The sequence below is a fragment of the Brachionichthys hirsutus genome, chromosome 13, assembly GCF_040956055.1.
Source record: "Brachionichthys hirsutus isolate HB-005 chromosome 13, CSIRO-AGI_Bhir_v1, whole genome shotgun sequence".
Taxonomy (NCBI): domain Eukaryota; kingdom Metazoa; phylum Chordata; class Actinopteri; order Lophiiformes; family Brachionichthyidae; genus Brachionichthys; species Brachionichthys hirsutus.
Window position 1 is genome coordinate 738,769 of NC_090909.1, and position 18,115 is coordinate 756,883.

The 18,115-nt window shown below is 56.3% G+C and overlaps 7 protein-coding genes across 7 annotated transcripts in view; 3 read left to right on the forward strand and 4 right to left on the reverse strand.

The window, feature by feature from the left end:
* Positions 1 to 142, reverse strand: part of nrm (nurim) — a 1,838-nt gene extending 1,696 nt beyond the window's left edge. Inside the window, exon 1 of the mRNA XM_068747515.1 lies at positions 133 to 142. Within this exon, the coding sequence (XP_068603616.1) occupies positions 133 to 142 (10 nt within the window). The remainder of the gene's footprint in view (positions 1 to 132) is intronic.
* LOC137903364 (CUB domain-containing protein 1-like) lies at positions 141 to 1,579 on the forward strand. Its single transcript, XM_068747517.1, has 3 exons — positions 141 to 423; positions 506 to 587; positions 665 to 1,579. The coding sequence occupies exons 1-3, from the start codon at positions 141 to 143 to the stop codon at positions 1,173 to 1,175; spliced, it is 876 nt and encodes a 291-aa protein (XP_068603618.1). The 3' UTR covers positions 1,176 to 1,579.
* A 78-nt stretch (positions 1,580 to 1,657) lies between these two features.
* exosc7 (exosome component 7) lies at positions 1,658 to 3,427 on the reverse strand. The gene is made up of 8 exons (XM_068747324.1): positions 3,137 to 3,427; positions 2,958 to 3,059; positions 2,795 to 2,889; positions 2,557 to 2,722; positions 2,420 to 2,490; positions 2,201 to 2,324; positions 1,966 to 2,121; positions 1,658 to 1,808 (listed from the first exon to the last, which is right to left on the reverse strand). The coding sequence occupies exons 1-8, from the start codon at positions 3,191 to 3,193 to the stop codon at positions 1,704 to 1,706; spliced, it is 876 nt and encodes a 291-aa protein (XP_068603425.1). The 5' UTR covers positions 3,194 to 3,427; the 3' UTR covers positions 1,658 to 1,703.
* Positions 3,428 to 4,583: 1,156 nt separating this feature from the next.
* LOC137902859 (palmitoyltransferase ZDHHC3-like) lies at positions 4,584 to 5,960 on the forward strand. Its single transcript, XM_068746955.1, has 6 exons — positions 4,584 to 4,886; positions 4,980 to 5,104; positions 5,196 to 5,292; positions 5,428 to 5,509; positions 5,600 to 5,730; positions 5,802 to 5,960. Exons 1-6 carry the CDS (start codon positions 4,584 to 4,586, stop codon positions 5,958 to 5,960), a joined length of 897 nt encoding a protein of 298 aa, XP_068603056.1.
* A 2,708-nt stretch (positions 5,961 to 8,668) lies between these two features.
* Positions 8,669 to 9,858, reverse strand: LOC137902860 (transmembrane protein 42-like). The gene is made up of 3 exons (XM_068746956.1): positions 9,632 to 9,858; positions 8,909 to 9,055; positions 8,669 to 8,818 (listed from the first exon to the last, which is right to left on the reverse strand). The coding sequence occupies exons 1-3, from the start codon at positions 9,806 to 9,808 to the stop codon at positions 8,675 to 8,677; spliced, it is 468 nt and encodes a 155-aa protein (XP_068603057.1). The 5' UTR covers positions 9,809 to 9,858; the 3' UTR covers positions 8,669 to 8,674.
* Positions 9,859 to 10,796: 938 nt separating this feature from the next.
* LOC137902749 (oxysterol-binding protein-related protein 10-like) lies at positions 10,797 to 17,153 on the forward strand. Its single transcript, XM_068746818.1, is given in 14 exon segments — positions 10,797 to 11,014; positions 11,574 to 11,749; positions 11,902 to 12,035; positions 12,194 to 12,397; positions 12,472 to 12,697; positions 12,774 to 12,904; positions 15,183 to 15,332; positions 15,405 to 15,642; positions 15,645 to 15,902; positions 16,035 to 16,221; positions 16,289 to 16,392; positions 16,395 to 16,470; positions 16,544 to 16,697; positions 16,797 to 17,153. Coding segments are annotated over 14 exon segments (2,301 nt in total). The 3' UTR covers positions 16,842 to 17,153.
* A 786-nt stretch (positions 17,154 to 17,939) lies between these two features.
* The window catches only part of stt3b (STT3 oligosaccharyltransferase complex catalytic subunit B), a 16,886-nt gene continuing 16,710 nt past the window's right edge, over positions 17,940 to 18,115 (reverse strand). The window contains 2 exon segments of the mRNA XM_068747518.1: positions 17,940 to 17,954; positions 18,039 to 18,111. Coding sequence (XP_068603619.1) covers positions 17,940 to 17,954; positions 18,039 to 18,111 — 88 coding nt within the window.

Below are 18,115 nucleotides of genomic sequence, written 5' to 3' on the forward strand. Positions count from 1 at the left end.
GGGCGCTGTTTGAGACGCCGCTTTCACACGTCTCTGACGCTCCGCTTTATCTCCGTGTCTCCGTAGAGACCATTATTTACAGAGTCAGTCCAACGACGTCGTCCCCGTCCCTGCTGGCCACGCCCAACTGGCCCAGGGGCATGAGGTCCTCCTCCACCGTGTCCTGGATCGTCTCCGTGCCGGGACAGTACCGCGCACGGATGGAGTTCCTCAACATCAGCCAGCCCAAATGCAAGGACCGGCACACCGCCATCAAGGTGAAGATGCTCGGGCAGGAGGAGGAGCTCCTGAGCCGCCGGGAGGACGAGGAGGCGGAGGACGAGCTGCTGGTGCCGCACAGTTTCTACCTCAACATGTCCAACTGCGTCCCGGAGGACGGGGCGTTCGGAGCCGTGACGAGCATCGACCTGCAGAAGAAGACGAGTAAGCGAGCGGGACGAGCGCCGGGCTTCCCGTCCTCCTGACCCAGATCCTTGGTTCTGACTCCTCCCCCTGGCGTCCACAGGTGTCCTGGCCATCGTCCTCGGGGTCGCCGGCGCTGTCCTCCTGCTGCTCACGGTGCTGGCGGTGGTTTGCGTCGTCTTAAAGTGAGTCCGTCCGCGTCCGGGTGGCGCCCGCGGCCTCGGGTTCGACGACTCGTGTCTGTTTGTGTTTGCGTCATCAGCAGGAAAAGGAGGCGGGACCGGGAGGACAAGGAGGCGGCCATTTACATGGGCAAAGGGAACATCTTCCGTCCGGGCGACCGACACTTCTCCAAGAGTCGTTCTGACAACGAGTCCCACGTCTACGACTCCATCGACGAGACCATGGTGTACGGACACCTGCTGGGCGAGTCCAGCTACGCCGGCGGCGTGCGGGACCGCTTCAACGGGGCGCCGGCCGACCCCTGCCACACCTTCACCGGCCCCCCCGCCGGCGGGACGCTGCCGCCGATCGACGAGCCGGAGCGCGAGCCGGAGCCGGAGCGCTTCGACACGTTCCTGGGCCCGCCGGAGGGCTTCATGCCGCCCCGCCCGTGCACGCCGATCGACCGGCAGGACAGCCTCGGCTTCCAGGACAGCCGGATGGTGGACAACGAGCTGTACACGTTCAAGAGCACCGGAGACATCAACACCATCCGGCTGTCCCGCGGCGACCTGGAGCCGCAGCCGCCCGCCACGGACGACTACTTGTAGCGTGATGGGGGGGGGGGGGGGGGCCACTGGCAGTCGGGACTAAAGACGCGCCGACGGGACGATCCGTGGTGCGTTTTTTTTTTTTAAAGGACTTGTTGCTCTTCGTCCGTGCAGCAGAATAAGGCTGTTAGCTTGGTAGCTTAGCATAAAGCTATAAGGGGAAACGGCTAGCCTGGATCGCACAGGTTTGACTTCCTGTTTGACTTTCGTTCAGAAACGGACTTTGACGGTCGACGTCGTGCAATGTGGACTAAGTTCTGATCTCAATGCGATGTTGACTCCGTGCAGATTAGAGCAGGGATTCCGAAGTGACACCAGATTAGAACAGGTTCTGTTGGACTTTTTAAAAATTAAAATCTGATAAATGTGTTTTTCGTTTGAAGGATGTTCAAAATAAAGACAGAAATGATGGATTCCTCTATTTGTTCAAACGTAACAAACGCCGGACGTGCGTTTCGTGTAACAGGAACGAGAGGAGGTCGTGGAATGAAACGTTTTATTAGACGCGTGGAAACGGCGTGAAGCGTTCTAGCCGAGGAAGCCGACCTTCTGGAGCGTCTTCCCCAGACGCTCCTCCTGCTGCAGCAGCTTCATGAGCGGCGCGTGGCGAGCCCTCCCGACCCGTTTGCCCACCTGCAAAGACAAACGGGGGGGGGGGGGGGGGGTCCTTAGGGGTCTGAGGGGGAGCACTCCTTACCGGGAGATGAGAGAGGCTAACAAACGAGCTACTTTCCGCTCTTAAATCACATTATGCAAATGAACGAGGAGAAAGGGGCGGAGCCGGACTCACCTCGGTCATTTCAAATATGCTCTCCGGGTCCAGGCTGCCCCCCCCGACCTTCCTGGTGCAGGTGACCGCGCCCCTTTGCGTGACGGCGACGACGAGGCTGGCCACGGAGCACGCCTTCTCCTGCAGGGTGGCGTCCACCACGTGGCGGTGGCCCACCTGTGGGGAGACCGGCGTCGTCAGGGCAACCGAAGCGTGCGCTGCAGTGAGGACGGGGGGGTGGGGGGGGGGCGCTCACCTTACACAGCGTCACGATGCACGGGACGTTCTCCACGTCGAGTCGCACGCAGTCGTACGGGTCGTCCGACAGCTCGATCTCCTTCGCCCCCTCGCCGTCCGCCGACACGGTGACTCGGGGGATCCTGTCGGGAGGAGAGGTCGACCCGTTAGGGGGAGGCGCGTCGGGCCCGACGGCAGCAATCGAACCGACAACCAGGAACGCCGTCGCTGAGCTGACTTTGTGTTGAAGAGCGCCGCCTTGACCGCCACGGAGATGGCGTCGTACAGGTTCCCGTCGCACTGCAGCAGCTGTGGAGACGTTAGCGGCGTCAGATCGGACCCGACCGGAACCGGAGGGGCGCTCGCTTCGCTCACCAGGACGTCCACGTACAGAACCCAGCAGTGTTCTCCGGGGCTGATGCAGAGGCGCCGCAGGTCCAGGCTGCGTTTGTTGCCGAAGACCCGGTACAGCGTGTTGCTCAGCGCCGCTCCAAGCTCCTCCCCTCCTCTGCCCTCAAATTCGGGCGTGGCATTGGCTGAGCTGGGGGCCGAGAATAACCGAGTAAATATAAATATCACCGTGGGATCATCGATATGCTGGATATCGACCCACCAATCAACGAAGAACTCCAAGTAGCCTTCGTCCGGGACCGCCGGCTTCGGTTTCCCAATCTCAGTCTTGACCCCGACGAGCGCCACCGTGTGGCCCTGGCGGAGGCAGCATGCGCCATGCGTCAGCCGCTGATCAGACGGATCGATCGGGGTGATTTCCTCACCAGCGTGACTTTGGCCGAGCCGTCCGTGTTGGACACGACGTCCGTCTCGATCTCCGCGTGTCTGTAGTCCTCGCAGCCTCTCCCGTCCACGCGGAAATCATCCTGACGGGAGCGGAAACGCGTCCGCGGTTAGCTCGCTTCCGGCCGCGCCGCGTTCACCGGACGCGTTGGACACTTACCCGTATGCCGTGCAGGATGAACACCTTTTCCGCTTCACTAACTTGCGCTGTTGCCATATTGTGAAAACAGACGCCGAGCGTGCATGAGTCGCGTCTTTGACGTCATCAAAAGACGACGGGATAGAGCTGCCGCTTTTCTCACCCGGATATCCCGGAAATGCATTTTCATATTCCTCAGGATGAGGGATGACTCCGCCCATCCGGTGTAGTTATTGTAAAAATAAAACAATTAAAAGCGGAACTAGTTTACCGGAAAGCACCGAAACCGCTTTATTAAACTATAGATGTGGGCTTTAATCACAATGAATAAATATATTTATTCAGAGGAAAAAAAATATTTAAAGGCATTTCCAGAATTATTACAAAATCATCTAAGCTACTAAATGATTCTCTTGAATTCATGTCAAGATGACGCTTTTCTGAAACGTCACTCTGCTGGAAAATGAGGTTTCCGGTTACACGTTGGACTTTAAATGAGGGTTCCGGTAACACGTTGGAATTTAAATGAGGGTTCCGGTAACACGTTGGACTTTAAATAAGGATTCCGGTAACACGTTGTTTGTTTGTGTTGATTGTTTCCTCTCTTCTTCCTCTTCTTCTTCACCCGATCATGGGGGTTAAAATAAAACAACAGTACTAAACTGATTCTCAGTAACTAACACGCACACACACCGCCTGCGAGAAGCTGCTACCTGTCAGCCAAAGCTCAGGGCACTAAAACCAGGCGGAGAGGTTCGCCGGACTTCCGGGTTTGCTCCTCGCTGGGTTTCTCCAGCGGATCTTTCTGCGTCCCGCGGCTGGAGGTGCTGAAGGAGTTCGGTAGCGGCCTACCGTCAGGCCCGGGTCCCCGACGGTAGCCAGCGAAACGAACCGGGCGGCGGTGAACGCTGGAGCCGAGCCGGCGGGGGGGCACACCCTCACTCTGCGGGGTTTTAGCGTCCAGAAACTCGAAGCTACACCCGGAGAATCCCCGGAGGCTCGCCGACCAGAGGAGACGCTGCGAGGTAACGTTTATTTTCAGAGAACCGGCGCTAAATCACGCTGAACGTCACGTTACGTCACGTTACGTCACGACTGCCACCCGCTATCAGCCAGCGTCATCGCAGGAAACGTCAAGTACTTCCTGTTTGGTCCAATGAGAGCTTTAGAAATGGACTTATTGATACAATACCGACGTCTTCTGTCGTGACGCAACAACCCCCCCCCCCTTTAGAGGAAGACTATGAATAAAGTATTCTTCCTCATTCATCCATTAAAGTATCAGGATGAGATAAAGTCGAGCCTGTTGCTCCACTTCCGGTTGTAGTTTTACGTGGAACCTGGTTTATTGTTGTTGCCCTGGAACATGAATGAGAAACCGTCCCTGCGTTTCAGGTCCGCCTCCCGTGAGCTCTTCCTCCTCCTCCTCTTCCTCGCAGCATGCGGTTGGATCGTCGGACGCCGTAGGATGAAGAGCTCGGCGCCTCGCACCAGAGACATCGAGCGGCACGCCGGCTACCTGAAGCCCGAGCACTGCGCCCCTCCCCGGCCCCGCCCCGGCGCCGACGCCATGTGGTTCATCCGCGACGGCTGCGGCATCGTGTGCGGCATCATCACCTGGGCGCTGGTGTTCTACGCCGAGTTCGTGGTCGTGTTCGTCATGCTGCTGCCGGCCAAGAACGTCTTCTACAGCCTCTTCAACGGCGCCGTCTTCAGCGGCCTCGCCTTCCTCGCCCTCGCCTCCCACGCCAAGGCGATGTGCACGGACCCGGTCAGTGCGACTCACGCGTAGCTTTCGAGCGTTCGCTTCCTGACGACGCCTGAACTTCCTGTCGCTCCGTGCCCTTTTTCCTCGTCTCCTCAGGGAGCCGTGCCGAAAGGGAACGCCACCAAAGAGTTCATCGAGAGCCTGCGGCTCAGACCGGGACAGGTGGTGTACAAGTGTCCCAAGTGCTGCAGCATCAAGCCGGACAGGGCGCACCACTGCAGGTAGGCCGGCCCCGCCGGCCCCGCCGGCCCCGCCCCGCCCCGCCCCGCCCCGCCCCGCGCGCGTGTGAAACGTGCGTCTCTGTGCCCCCAGCGTCTGTAAACGCTGCATCAGGAAGATGGACCACCACTGTCCCTGGGTGAACAACTGCGTGGGCGAGAACAACCAGAAGTACTTTGTTCTCTTCACGGTGAGTCCAGATGTCCCGCCTCCTGCAGGCTCCTCCCCCCGGCCTTCAGCTAACGTTAGCCTGACGACGGATGAGGAAGCGTGAGCTTTACTTTGATAGCTACCGTAGCACTAACCCCATGCTGCCCCCCCCCAGATGTACATTGCGCTGATATCCTTCCACGCCCTGACCATGGCAGCGTTCCATTTTGTTTTCTGCTTTGAAGAAGACTGGACGAGTGAGTATCTCCTAGGAGGCGTGTGGCCGACGCACCTGAGCGTCCCGCCGTCCCTCACGCAGGTAACGGGCGTCTCCTCCCTCCCTCCAGGGTGCAGTAACTTCTCTCCCCCGGCGACCGTCATCCTCATCGTGCTCCTCTGCTTCGAGGGTCTCCTCTTCCTGATCTTCACCGCCGTCATGTTCGGAACGCAGGTTCACTCCATCTGCACCGACGAGACGGTGAGTCGGCGGCGCCACCGGACGGCGGGCGAAAGTCGTGCTAACGGGGCCGTCGCTTCCCGTCCCTGCAGGGTATCGAGCAGCTGAAGAAGGAGGAGCGGCGATGGGCCAAGAGGTCGAGGTGGCTGAACCTGAAGGTCGTGTTCGGCCACCCGTTCTCCGTCGCCTGGATGAGCCCCTTCGCGGCGCCGGACCACGGCAAGGCGGACGTGTACCAGTACATCGTGTGAGAGCGATCCATCCAGATCCGCCCTCCTATTGGCCGGACCTCAACAAGCATGAACTCCTCTTCGTCGTTTCTACGTTTCCTTCCCTTTTGGGATGTTCCATTCCAGGTTTCAGGGGGGGGGAGCGCCCGCCTTGTTCTTTTAAAGACTCTGGTTTCCCTTTTGGTGTCGACTGGAATGAACAAGCCGAGCGAAATAAACTGCACAGAAGAAGAAGATCGCCCTCCTGATGAAGACGAAGATGACGACACTCGTGGGCCGGGTCGTGTGTCTGGCGGCAGCGGTTTTGTTGCCATGGTGACACTTTTATTTTGGCCTTAAGGTGACGTCAGGGTGAGGCACCAGAGAAGAAGAACTGCCAGGTGACGGTCCTCGTTACCATCCTAAATATTTCAGACCCACATGGGTTACCGTGGTAACGCCGAATGCGATCTTTATGTGACGGCAAACAGTTTGAGCGGCTTCCTGGTCGGAAAGCTGACAGAAGAGCGGCTGGTGAAGTTCTTCTGATAGAGAAGTCATTGATGAGCCGTTCTTTCCATTGATCCGGGTTCATATCCGCTGCTGTTGCATAAATATCAGTCCTTGAATGCGTCACGAACACGAACGTACAACCAGATAGAGACTTCTTTTTTACGATGCTGTATGACGTGACTAACGAACGGGTTCACTTTGAACGGAAGTCGGGAACGTTTGATTTTACGGTGTTAAAAAAAAGAAGCCGTGTTCAGTTAACGGTTATCTGCTTGATATGTTCTACTTTATTGGAAAATTCCTAACCCACGTTTCTAAATTAAAGGCTGGGAAGAAAAGTACCTTGTTGTTTTTCTGTTTACTCTCATCTCCAAAATTAATAAAAATCTAATATTAAATCTGCAAAAAACAGAAAAACAGTAAAACTGAAAGTACTTTTGTCGCTAGCTGTGTAGCTCTGAGCTAACATCAACCGGTTCCATTAAGTGTTATTTACAGACGGTCGTCACGCACAGGAAAACATTTCAGACGGGGAATGTGTTTATTTCATTAAAGTATTTCTTATCAACAGAATTTATTTATTTACACGTTACAAATTCAGATTATTCACGAGACACATTATGAATGGTTTATTTTCTTTTTTTGCGTTAAACATTTCAACCTCAATTTATTTTTCCTTGGGATTACAGCGATTTATTGATTGATTGATTGATCTGCTGAAGGTTAAATCGAACCGGCCGCGTCACCGTCAGTTACAGATGAAGCTAAATTACAGTGAGAGGGTTCACAGGTGTTAGCATGCTGTTAGCAGCGGCGAGGCCCAACGACAAGACACATTATTTGAGGTTGAGAAATACTATTTGTCACAGTTTGAGTCACACAAGAAGACTGACCCTACTCTTATACCTGTATGCTAACGCTACACTACGACTGCTTAGCTTAGCATAAAACTCAACAAAATCTTTGTCCCATTTTACATCATAATCCAGACATTTGTGAAATTACAAATGCCATTTAATTTTTCTCCCACGGCCTTGAATGCAGCATTACGAATCGGCTCCAAACCAGGAAGTAGTCTGGAACACACTGTACACGTTTGTAGAAGAGTGGCTCCCACGCCAGCTGTTAGGGTTTTATTATAAGCTAGCTAAATGGCTTTTACCTCCTCTGTTTGCTCAAATTTCCCTACCGCTAACATTAAGCTAGTGTCGTTTTCATGCTTCATATTGAACTTACCATATGCTAACACATATTTATACACCAATTCACTGACTAGTTGAGCTTTAATGGTTCCGGTTTGTGTGTTTTCACCAATACTTACAGGTTTTATGCTAAGCTAAGCTAGCTCCAGCTTCATATTTACCGGAAGACAGAGTGGTGTTAATCCTTTCAACCGTATATATTATATACGTTTAATCACATTAACAGGGATGCGTTCACATTGTAGCGTAATAAAGGTGCGCAGCGGCCGGTTGGAGAGGCGCCTGCCGCGGTGGGATACACAGACGGGTACAATGGCTGCCGCTACGCGTTGATATACGTATGTATCACACTGGTGCGTATGCACCTGGACCTCAACGGGCAATGTCTCTGAAAATGAAGCGTGGGACGTGGGAACACACAAACATCACGCCACGGAAGAGCGGCGTCCTCCGAAAACGCGTCACGCTCATTCATTGAGGTTCAGGCGATCAAAAGAAAATGCAAATACTAAAGAAAGACGCGGGCAGAGAGCAAATTCTGACCCGGGACTAGCCTTCCAGCGCTACATTAGCATTATTTAAATGAGTACACCTCGTTAGGTAAGTGCTTCGGTTATAACGTCGGCGCAGGATGTTTACAGTGAGTGTCGTGAGAATCAAGAGCTTTGGTGATCCGATGGCTGCAATACGGAGCAGTCGGTGGTGCTAATGCTAATGCTAATGATGATGTCATCACATCTCTTCTGTTACAGAAAAAGTTCCATCAGTTTGGGAAATTCATTCGTGTCGTTCCTCCAAGAGCTAAATGACTGACCTGATACCGAACCACGTGTATTCAGAGATGATTAGCTTAGCTTAGCATAAAGCTCGGCGGAGGGAAACGTACAAACCTCGTTCAAGTGTGTTGCTGATCACATCTCTTAACCCGTAACTTGTCGTGCCACGCCTTTGGGTGATGACCTCAGAGCGACGGGATCCATCTGTCTCCACCTGCAGCTGAACTGGATGGAGGCCGAGCTGAGCCGGTGGAGACGAGGCGTATTATTCATCCGTAGCGACGGCGCTCTGATGGCCGTCCTGCGGTGAAACCCACTGCAGCACCAGCAGCCCAGAGAGGGTCAAAGAGATCCCAACCCACCATAACGTCATCTGGGCCTCGCCGAAGAGCAGCTGCCCCAGGAAAGCCTGCAGGGAGGAGGGAGGAGGGAGGAGATCAGGATCTACGGTTCCAGGTGAATAGTCAGAAGGAAAGAAAACCGAGAGGCTCGTACTGACGGAAGATACGAAGTTGGAGGCGGTGGTGGTCACAGTGGTCTGGGCGGAGGAAGAGGAGCACCTGAGGGCTTTGGAGAGGAAGGTCCACATCACAGCATTGCAGGTGAAAAGCATCCCGCCACACAGCAGCCTCAGCGGGATGTGAAGCTGGAAGGAGACCAAATCCAGATGCTTTAACTCAGCAACTATATTCATAATAATACTATTACGCTATTGATCGCCCTAAATGGGTTATATCTTATAACGCCTCTGCCCAAAAAGAAATTGAAGCCAGTAAAATCCAAAATATTAGAATGTTAAATAACATAAACTTAAAATTATCAAGTAAATGGCATTAAAAGTCCTGCCCGTGATCTCGCGATGGTTCAGCTTCAGCGGCTCTGAAGTATGAAGCCACGTTGTTTCGTGTGACGTCATATCATCGTGACATGACCGGAGTGCTCGATGGCTCCAAACCGACCCCGCCCCCGTGAACACGCTCCATCAACACCGCCGTGCTGACGCGTGTGAACGGAATATCGCGATAACACGCGCTCATCTCGTACTGGACGAGCCGCAATGTCATTCGGCACGAGACGCGGCAGCGGCAGCCGCGTGCGTCGCTGCTGAGGGAGTCGGGAGGGGGCGGGGTTAGGGTTACCCCCCCCCCCGCGCGCAGGCCGCGTCATTCACCGTTTCCCCGTCGCGTTAATAATAATGAACCCAACTTTAAGCACGCCTCACCCGGTCGCACGCGGTAGTTTCGTCCCCGTTCCGGAACTTCCGCTGCTCCCCCCACGTCCGGAGTCCGGTTTCACAGACCCCCTTCAGATAGTCGGCTCCCAGGGACAGCTTGGCCGACGACGACGCGACGGCCCCGAGGAAACCGGCCAGCAGTGCGTAGACGACTCCCGGTAACATGTCGGCGCCCGTGATCCTCACACCGCCGCCGCTGCGCGTGCGCGGCACGTTTCCCTGCACCGTTTACGGTCGGCCGTCCGGTGGCGGTCACGCAACACATGGTCCGACGTGCGCCGCGGCTGGATTAAAAAACACCCCGTGGCATTCTGGGAATGGTAGTTCAGCAGCGAGTCTCCGTTATTAAGACGATCATCAGAGTGGCTGCGGATGAAGCGGTGCTGATGATGATGATGATGAAGATGAAGCAAGAGGCATCAAAGAGATGACGAGGACCCTTCATGTTGCTGACGTGGCTGTGTGTGTGCGTGTGCGTGCGTGTGTGTGCGTTATATAACGCTTTAATGACATTAAAGTAAAAGTACCTGCCTTCACTAAAGCCTTTGATTTTCTGCTCAGTAACAACGAACCGAACCTTCTTCTATCCTGACACGGAATAAGAGATCAAATAGAAATACTTATAAAGATGTACATGAAAGGTTTTTGATGCGTCTAAAACTACAGCTACCAGATCCCTTAAAACGATTCTCGTTTAAACTGCAGAAGGTTAACCAAAGTGTTGTACTATTTAAAAATCAGAAATATAACTGTGTAGAAAGTAGAATATTAAAACACATAGTCCATAAACATGACCGTATAACAAGCTAAAACTAAATAAAATGTACAAACAGCAGGAAGAGAAAAGATTTAAACATTTATTAATCCAAAGGTGTCGTAATATCCGGGGGGCGTGTCCTAAGAGGGGTGGGCGTGTCGCCCCCCTCCGAGCAGGAGAGCGCTGGAGGAGACCCTCGGTGACGCGCAGTGCGGAGGAACCGGGTCGCAGCCGCCACCGGGGAATGTGTCCGGTGCGTCACGCGCGCGCGCTCCCGCTGCTGGAGTTCAAGGGACGTACCGTCCTGCTTATCCGGTTTATCCCCTCCTCCTCCGCCTCCTCCTCCGCCTCCTCCTCCGCCTCCTCCTCCTCCTCCTCCTCCGTCCCGTCGCCAGGATGGACACGACGCTCCGCACTCCGCCTCCCGCTGCCAGCAGACCGAACTCCTCCTCGCCGGACCGCGGAAACCCGGCCCGGAGGCTCGGGAGGAGCGGCTCGCGCAGCCCGGGCTCCTGCTCCTGCTCCTGCTCCTGCTCCTGCTCCTCCTCCCTGGGGAGGCGGCTGGAAGGAGTCCTGAGCAAATACACCAACCTGATCCAGGGCTGGCAGAGCAGGTGAGCGCGTGCGTGACGTCAGCTGGAGCGCGAGACGGGAGCCCCTTCCACGTAGCACTTTAACCACACGTCACCGTTAGAGGAGGGGGCGGTGCCTACGTCACTAGTTTAACTCTTTCACTATTAGTTTGATTCTTTTTAATATATTTAATTCTGTTTATTAAATATAAAGTGATGACAGGTTGGTAACTATAGCAACAAGCATGTACAGCACGCTGTGATGTCTGTTCTCTGATTGGGGGTGGGGCTAATGATCCGTGTTGATCTATCGATTGATTGGAACGTCGTTTTGTTGCAGCATGTTTGATGTTTGTCTGGAACAGAAGTGGAATAAATCAATTACTGGAGTAATTATTCCACTTCCTTTGGATTAACTGGCGCTGATCGATGAACCCGTTAGTTAGTTAGTGGGATAAAACATCAAAGAGTTTTATTCTGGATTCCAAGGCCGGCTAGTTACTGAGGTACTGGGGTGTGGCCTCCTCCTCTGGCTCCTCCTCCTTCCAGAGGAAGATGAAGCAGCGATGCTAACGTTAGCATGGCTCTCCGTGCCGTGCAGGTTCTTCGTCTTGGATCCGGACTCGGGGCAGCTTCACTACTTTGTCACGGAGCCAGCGAAGAACCAGAAGCCCCGCGGATCGCTGCCTCTGATTGGTGCCTCGGTAACCCCGAGCGACGAGGCGCCGCACATGTTCATCGTAAACGCCGTCAATGGAGAGCTGTACAAACTCAGAGGTACGGCCTCAGGTGTGTGTGTGTGTGTGTGTTTAGATTGTGTGTGTGTGTGTGTGTAGGTGTGTGCGTGTGTGTAGGTGTGTGTGCGTGTGCGTGTGCGTGGAGGTCGTTGCAGCTTGTCAGCGATACTGAAATCATTTCTCCGTCTTCAGCGTCCGGCTCCACGGAGCAGCAGGTCTGGATGAGTCGCCTGCAGGCGTGTTCCAGACGCCACTCCGACAGCGGCGCCAAGGTACGACACGGGAATCCTCCGAGTGCAGCCGGAGATTCCCGTTGGTCTCTGTGTGTCCGGATGAATGTCGGGAACGCCGAGTCTCTCTGTTCCCGTGGAAACCGGCGGGGTTGCCGTGGCGGCGCTTTATAATGGAGACCAGCGTGCTCCTCTTCGTCAGCTCCTCCTCCTAAAATCCCCCTTTTCTTTGTGCCCCCCCCCCCCCCCCCCAGGGCTCCTCTGGTCGGACCCGTAGCTCCTCCCTCCTCCCCCACCACACCCCAACCTCGTCCCCAGGTTCTCCGAGGCACCTGAGCCACGCGGCCTCGCCCGGCGCCGTGGTCAGCGTCACGCACCACAAATCCCCGGCTGCAGCTCGGCGGTCCGGGAGTCCGTATCCGTATCCGTATCCGGAACGGCTGCTGGAGGTCAAAGAGGTGGGTGTCGCCGGCGCCGCGGCGGGACTTTTGATGATGTCATCGATGACCCCGCCCCCCCCGCTGTGTCCCAGGTGATGTCACAGGCCGAGGGTCAGCAGAAGACTCTGGTCCAGTCCATCGAGTCCCTCCCCCCCAGAGGAGCGCTCTCCTGTCTGGACCGGGACCTGCTGCTCCTCAAGGCCACGTCCGCCGCCACCCTCGGCTGCCTGGGCGAGTGCCTGAACATCCTCCAGCAGAGCCAGAACCACAGCCAAGCGCCCTCCGAGACGAACGGCCCCGCCCACAGAGCCCCCTCTGGTGAGTCCCGATCAGTGGGGGGGGGGGGGGCACTATTATCCCGCGTCGGGCCTGATCGGATCCGTTTCTGTTACAGATGGCGTTCCTGTGTGGTCGGCGCCGCCGTCGCCGTCGGGCGAGCTGCTGAAGAACGGAGGCGTGACGCCGCAGCGATCCGGCGAGGCCTCCCCAGCCCTCGGGAAACGGATCACGGCCCCCGGCGCCGAGGTGAGACTCTAGTGTAGGACGGAAAAGTTCTGACATCCGAGACGAGGATGAGGAAGAGGAAGAGGAAGGGCATGGAACGCCGTCCTTCACTTCAGATCGATCCGACGCATCCTGTAAATATGAGACAAGCAGCGTCTCCGTTAAGCTGAGCCAGTAAACCTTTGATATTCTCCCGGACCTCACCTTTACCTGGCCGCAGGCGTGGCGTTCAGCCTGAAGCGACAGATTGTTAAAGTAGAAAGTACCTCAGGTGTGTCTGGAGGCTCCAGGTGAGCCGACGCCTTCACTGGTCCCAGTTCAGCTCGTCCGTCACCGCACCTGGACGGATAACTTCGTCCAGGTGAAGGTCAGCGGTGGAATCCGTCCTCTGCTCGCCGTTTTCCCTGCGACGTCGTGAGGAGGAAAATGCCTCGCCCCAAGACTGCAGCCAATCAGAGGAAGCCAGGAGCCAGAGCGGGACCGTTGGGATCCGTCTATTGCATCGTGAGGGAGTTCACTGCTGGAGGAAGAGGAGGGAGAGGAGGAGGAGGAGGGAGAGGAGGAGGAGGAGGGAGAGGAGGAAGAGGAGGGCAGGAAGTCCTGATATCGAGGACAAGACGAAACCTTTAGATTTTTATTCTCTGGCTTCAGTTATGTAAGACGCTAGTGTTTCTCCTTAGGCCCAGCAGGGGGCAGCAGAGTCCTGTGGCTTGACACGTCGTCGCCACCTGATAATCCTGCCCCCCCCCCCCTGCAATAACCAGGAAGTAACAAAATAAAATACAGGAGGATGAGGAGGAACCGCTCCACACCAGGAGGAGAAAGGGGTTAAACCTCCTTCAAGCCCCTCCCTCTCCCCTATGATGGAGAGAGGGAGGAGCAGCGAGGGGGGGGGGGCAAGAGAACAGGGAGGAAGAGAGGAAGAATAAATCAAAGATGAGGCTGGAGTTCAATAATAGGAGTAAGAGAGAGAGAGAACAGTCAAATAAAGGGCGAGGAAAGCTGCCGGAGGAGGAGGAGGAGGAGGAAGAGGAGGAAGAGGAGGAGGTTTGATTAGTGGTATGTAAACGAGCGGATTCACCGCTCCACATTTAGAAGACACAAACAGGAAAGGTGGAGATGCAGACGGAGGGATAAAATCAGGGAAGCCATGTCCAGGGAGGAGGAGGAGGAAGAGGAAGAAGAGGAGGAAGAGGAAGAGGAGGAGGTTTATAAACGGAGAGAGACGAGCGGGAGACACACCAGAGGGATGACGCAGAGAGAGAAGCGTCACCGGGACTTTCCCTGAGCGGTGGGCAGAGAGGAGCGAGCAGCGCCTCCTCCTCCCCCTCCTCCTCCTCCTCCTCCTCCTCACCTCAGCAGACCCAGGACTCCTGAAAGAAGCAGCTCAGGAAACGCCGGCAGCCGTAAAACCAACCGAGATGGAGATGAGATCCAGATGTTTGCGAGTCGAGCAGCAGGGCAGCGTGAGTGTTGGGGGGGGGGAACACAAGAGGCAGGGGGCGGGGCTTGACCTCATCCAGGCCTCTTCTCCTCCTGGGCGACACGTCAAACCGCTAACGCTAACGTTGTTAAGTTGTTGTTAAGTTGTTGTTAAAGATTTAACCAATTGATCTCTTTGCTCCTCCTCTTCCTGTTGAGTTATCACTGTAGAAGCTCCTGGACGCGTGACATCATCCCTCCTCCTCCAGCAGCACCTCCCCTCTCTTTCAGTTTATGTAACGCACCTCCTGGGACACCTCCTGGTCGTGTGTGTTCATGCGTGCTCCTCACGTGTGCGTGATGAAATGCTTTGCTCGGCGTGGAGCTGGCGTGCGACGGGATCCGACGGATGCATCCGATGAAATATTCAGGCGACAAACCGGCGCTCCTATCCCAGGGATCTCCTCCCTGCAGGAGCAGAGAGGAGCAGAGAGGAGATTCGTCTCGTCTTCCACCGGTGGCTTCGTTAAAATAGCTTTAAAAGCACGCAGGTCGGGAGGGGGGGAGGAGCAGCCGGGTGGAGGGGGAGGAGCAGCCGGGTGGAGGGGGAGGAGCAGCTGGGTGGAGGGGGAGGTGCGGGGGAGGCGCGGGGAGTTGTTGCCCACAGGCTCAAGAACACTTTCTGCATTTAGCATCAGGCCCGTTTTCTCCTCCTCCCGTAACCACGGCGTTCCGGTTCCCGTGTGACCGTGAAGGCATCACGAAGGTTCGCTCCGACTCCTTCAGGGAGGTTCTGGAGAACCACAGATCCGCTGTGAGGGGCTGGAACCAACAACCAATCAGCGCTGACCGGGTTCCTGTTCCGCTCGGTTCACAGCTCCACCCGGGCCCGGAGGACATCGGCCCCGGCGAGGAGGTGACGGACACGGAGGACAACGACGAGGACGACCTGGGAGTCCTGGAGGACCAGCGGAGCGTCATCCTCCACCTGCTGTCCCAGCTCAAGCTGGGCATGGACCTCACGCGGGTGCGGCCTCAGAACGGGGGGGGGGTTCTGAACCTGAACCTTCCGTCGCCTGAACCTCCCTCCGTTTCCCAGGTGGCGCTTCCCACGTTCATCCTGGAGAAGCGATCGCTGCTGGAGATGTACGCCAACTTCCTGGCCCACCCCGACGCCTTCCTGTCCATCACGGCCGGGACCACGCCCGAGGACCGGATAGTCCGCTTCGTGGAGTTCTACCCGACCGCCTTCCACGAGGGCCGGAAGGGCGCCGTGGCCAAGAAGCCCTACAACCCCGTCCTGGGAGAGACCTTCCGCTGCTCCTGGGACGTGCCCCGGACAAGGTCAAACCGGGGGTCAGGTCCGACCGGGGGTCGTCGTGGGAACCGGGCCGGGGCCCCGACGACGCCCAGCAGGGTGACGGTCCCGCAGGAGGCTGCTACCGGGTCCGCTTTGTGGCGGAGCAGGTTTCCCATCACCCACCGGTGTCCGGGTTCTACTGCGAGTGCCGGGAGAGGAGGATGTGCGTCAACGCCCATATATGGACCAAGAGCAAGTTCATGGGGATGTCTGTAGGCGTGTCCATGGTGGGGGAAGGTGAGTCTTCTCACGTTTAACGGCGTCCCGCGGTGATCGGCGTGCGCCGCTGAGAGGAGGGAGCTACGTCGCTCCTCCTAATCGATGACCTGATCAATTAGCGTGACGCTCCTCTCTGCCCCCCCCCCCCAGGAGTCCTCTGGCTGCTGGAGCACGACGAGGAGTACGTGTTCACGCTGCCCTGCGCCTACGCCCGCTCCATCCTCACCGTCCCGTGGGCGGAGCTCGGGGGCAAAGTGTCCATCAGCTGCGTGAAGAGCGGCTACTCGGCCGCCGTCACCTTCCACACCAAGCCGTTCTACGGGGGCAAGGTTCACAGGTCAGCCGCCGGTCTCTCTGTCCCCCGTCCCCCGTCCCCCGGTAAAGACGTCTCTGTCCCGCCGCAGAGTGACGGCGGAGGTCAGACACACCCCCACCGGCGCCGTCGTGTGCAGAGCGCAGGGCGAGTGGAACGGCGTGCTGGAGTTCACCTACGGCGGCGGCGACACAAAGTCATCGACACCGGCAAGCTGCCCGTCACCAGGAAGAAGCTGCGGCCCGTGGGGCGGCAGGGGAGGGCGGAGTCCAGGTGAGGCTTGCCGCCCGCCGCGGCTCCCGGCCCCGCCCCTCACCTTTAACGCGCCGTCTCCGTGTCGCTGCAGGCGGTTGTGGCGACACGTCACCACGTCGCTGAAGGACGGGAACATCGACGGCGCCACGGAGCACAAACACAAGCTGGAGGAGCGTCAGCGGGGGGAGGAGAAGCGGAGGGCGTCCGAGGACACACCCTGGACGCCCACGTTCTTCAGGAAGGAGGTGAGGGGGGCGGGGCGGGGCGGGGACACGCCTCAGATCCACGGGTTCGGGGTTCTCCTCTTCCTCAGGTGTCTGCTGACGCTTCTTCCTCACCTGCAGGCGGACGGCTGGATCTACAACAGCCCGCTGTGGAAGTCCACCTGACGGCGCGGAGCCCCGCCCCTCACGGACGCGGACGGGGTCCCCGCCCCCCAAAGGAGGAGGGGGCAGCAGCTCCCAGGCAAAAGGACATATTTTATAAACTGTTCTGAGTATTACTATTCAAAGTAGAGTATTTCTATTTTTCACCTTGACAAGGCCTTTTGTACACGTGCGCACGCACACACACACACACACACACACACACACACACACACTGGTGGACCCCTGTAGCCACACGTAGCTGTAATCGAGTAATCGAGTAGTTTGATCGAGCACTTTGACCATGGATTTATTTTACATCTATGGATTTAACCAATCAGGTCGACTCCAACAGCTTCCCAGGAAGTAAGACGGAGGTTCTGTTCTCCAGGGGGGGGGGGGGTCTGTTCTCAGGGGGGGGTTCTGTTCTCCAGGGGGGGTTCTGTTCTCCAGGGGGGGTTCTGTTCTGCACTATCAATGTACATATCTTCCCAGGACAAAAAGGGGCGTTATTTTTTTGGGGACCCGCCCACCGAGATGGGTGTCCTCTGATTCGGCAGCAGCATTTGAAGTGCACGCCCCTCCTCACGTTGCCCTGGTGACGAGGAGGCTGGAGGGGACAACCATGACACGTGCTTTAACCCCGCCCCCGAACTGGAAACCGAACTCACGGAAGGAAATTCTGATTGATAATAAACGTTTCTAATATCATCTGGTGTTTGCATCCGGGTCGGACCCCCACCACCCCCGTGCTCCTCGCTCGGGTCCTTCACCCAAAGGCTGATGCTGCCATCTAGTGGCTCACTTCCGTCTCGCCCCCGGACAGGAAGCGTGAACACGGAATGTTTCCTGTCCGTTAATTCTATTTCAGAAGCTCCAATAAAAATAAAACGTTGTTGGGTCAGACGGTTCCGAGCGCCTAAATAAAAACCAGAAGAACTTAAAGGACAAAGAAACCCGACGGAACCGAGCCCAGAGCAACAGGACAAAGGTTACCGCCCCCAACGCCTCGTCCCGAAAGATAACTCAACAAAACGAATCAGAAACGATCAATAAAAGTTCATTCTGTCTGACGCGCTGGAGCGATCAATCAATGGAAGATCAAAGCAGTCACATCACCAATCACGACATCAGGAGCTGAAAAGAGGCATAGCCAAAGTGCGCCATGGGAAAACTCAAATCCATATCCATGTAAAGTTTGTAGTTCAAGGTTTAACTCACGTACTGGCCCTTTAAGGGGAATCTCGCCACCGTTTCCATGGTAACGACAGTCCGCAGCTTCCTCAGCTGATCTCTGG

Excerpts from the sequence above, each read along its gene's own strand:
- LOC137903364 (XM_068747517.1), top strand. The coding sequence starts at position 141 with ATGAGGTCCTCCTCCACCGTGTCCTGGATCGTCTCCGTGCCGGGACAG. Across the intron at positions 424-505 it reads CGACCTGCAGAAGAAGACGA|GTGTCCTGGCCATCGTCCTC; the intron begins GTAAGCGAGCGG and ends TGGCGTCCACAG. Across the intron at positions 588-664 it reads GTGGTTTGCGTCGTCTTAAA|CAGGAAAAGGAGGCGGGACC; the intron begins GTGAGTCCGTCC and ends TTGCGTCATCAG.
- exosc7 (XM_068747324.1), bottom strand. The coding sequence starts at position 3,193 with ATGGCAACAGCGCAAGTTAGTGAAGCGGAAAAGGTGTTCATCCTGCAC. Across the intron at positions 2,890-2,957 it reads GCTCGGCCAAAGTCACGCTG|GGCCACACGGTGGCGCTCGT; the intron begins GTGAGGAAATCA and ends TGCCTCCGCCAG. Across the intron at positions 1,809-1,965 it reads GCATATTTGAAATGACCGAG|GTGGGCAAACGGGTCGGGAG; the intron begins GTGAGTCCGGCT and ends TTGTCTTTGCAG.
- LOC137902859 (XM_068746955.1), top strand. The coding sequence starts at position 4,584 with ATGAAGAGCTCGGCGCCTCGCACCAGAGACATCGAGCGGCACGCCGGC. Across the intron at positions 5,105-5,195 it reads GACAGGGCGCACCACTGCAG|CGTCTGTAAACGCTGCATCA; the intron begins GTAGGCCGGCCC and ends CTGTGCCCCCAG. Across the intron at positions 5,731-5,801 it reads CCATCTGCACCGACGAGACG|GGTATCGAGCAGCTGAAGAA; the intron begins GTGAGTCGGCGG and ends CCGTCCCTGCAG.
- LOC137902860 (XM_068746956.1), bottom strand. The coding sequence starts at position 9,808 with ATGTTACCGGGAGTCGTCTACGCACTGCTGGCCGGTTTCCTCGGGGCC. Across the intron at positions 9,056-9,631 it reads AAACTACCGCGTGCGACCGG|CTTCACATCCCGCTGAGGCT; the intron begins GTGAGGCGTGCT and ends GTCTCCTTCCAG. Across the intron at positions 8,819-8,908 it reads CCTCCAACTTCGTATCTTCC|GCTTTCCTGGGGCAGCTGCT; the intron begins GTCAGTACGAGC and ends TCCTCCCTGCAG.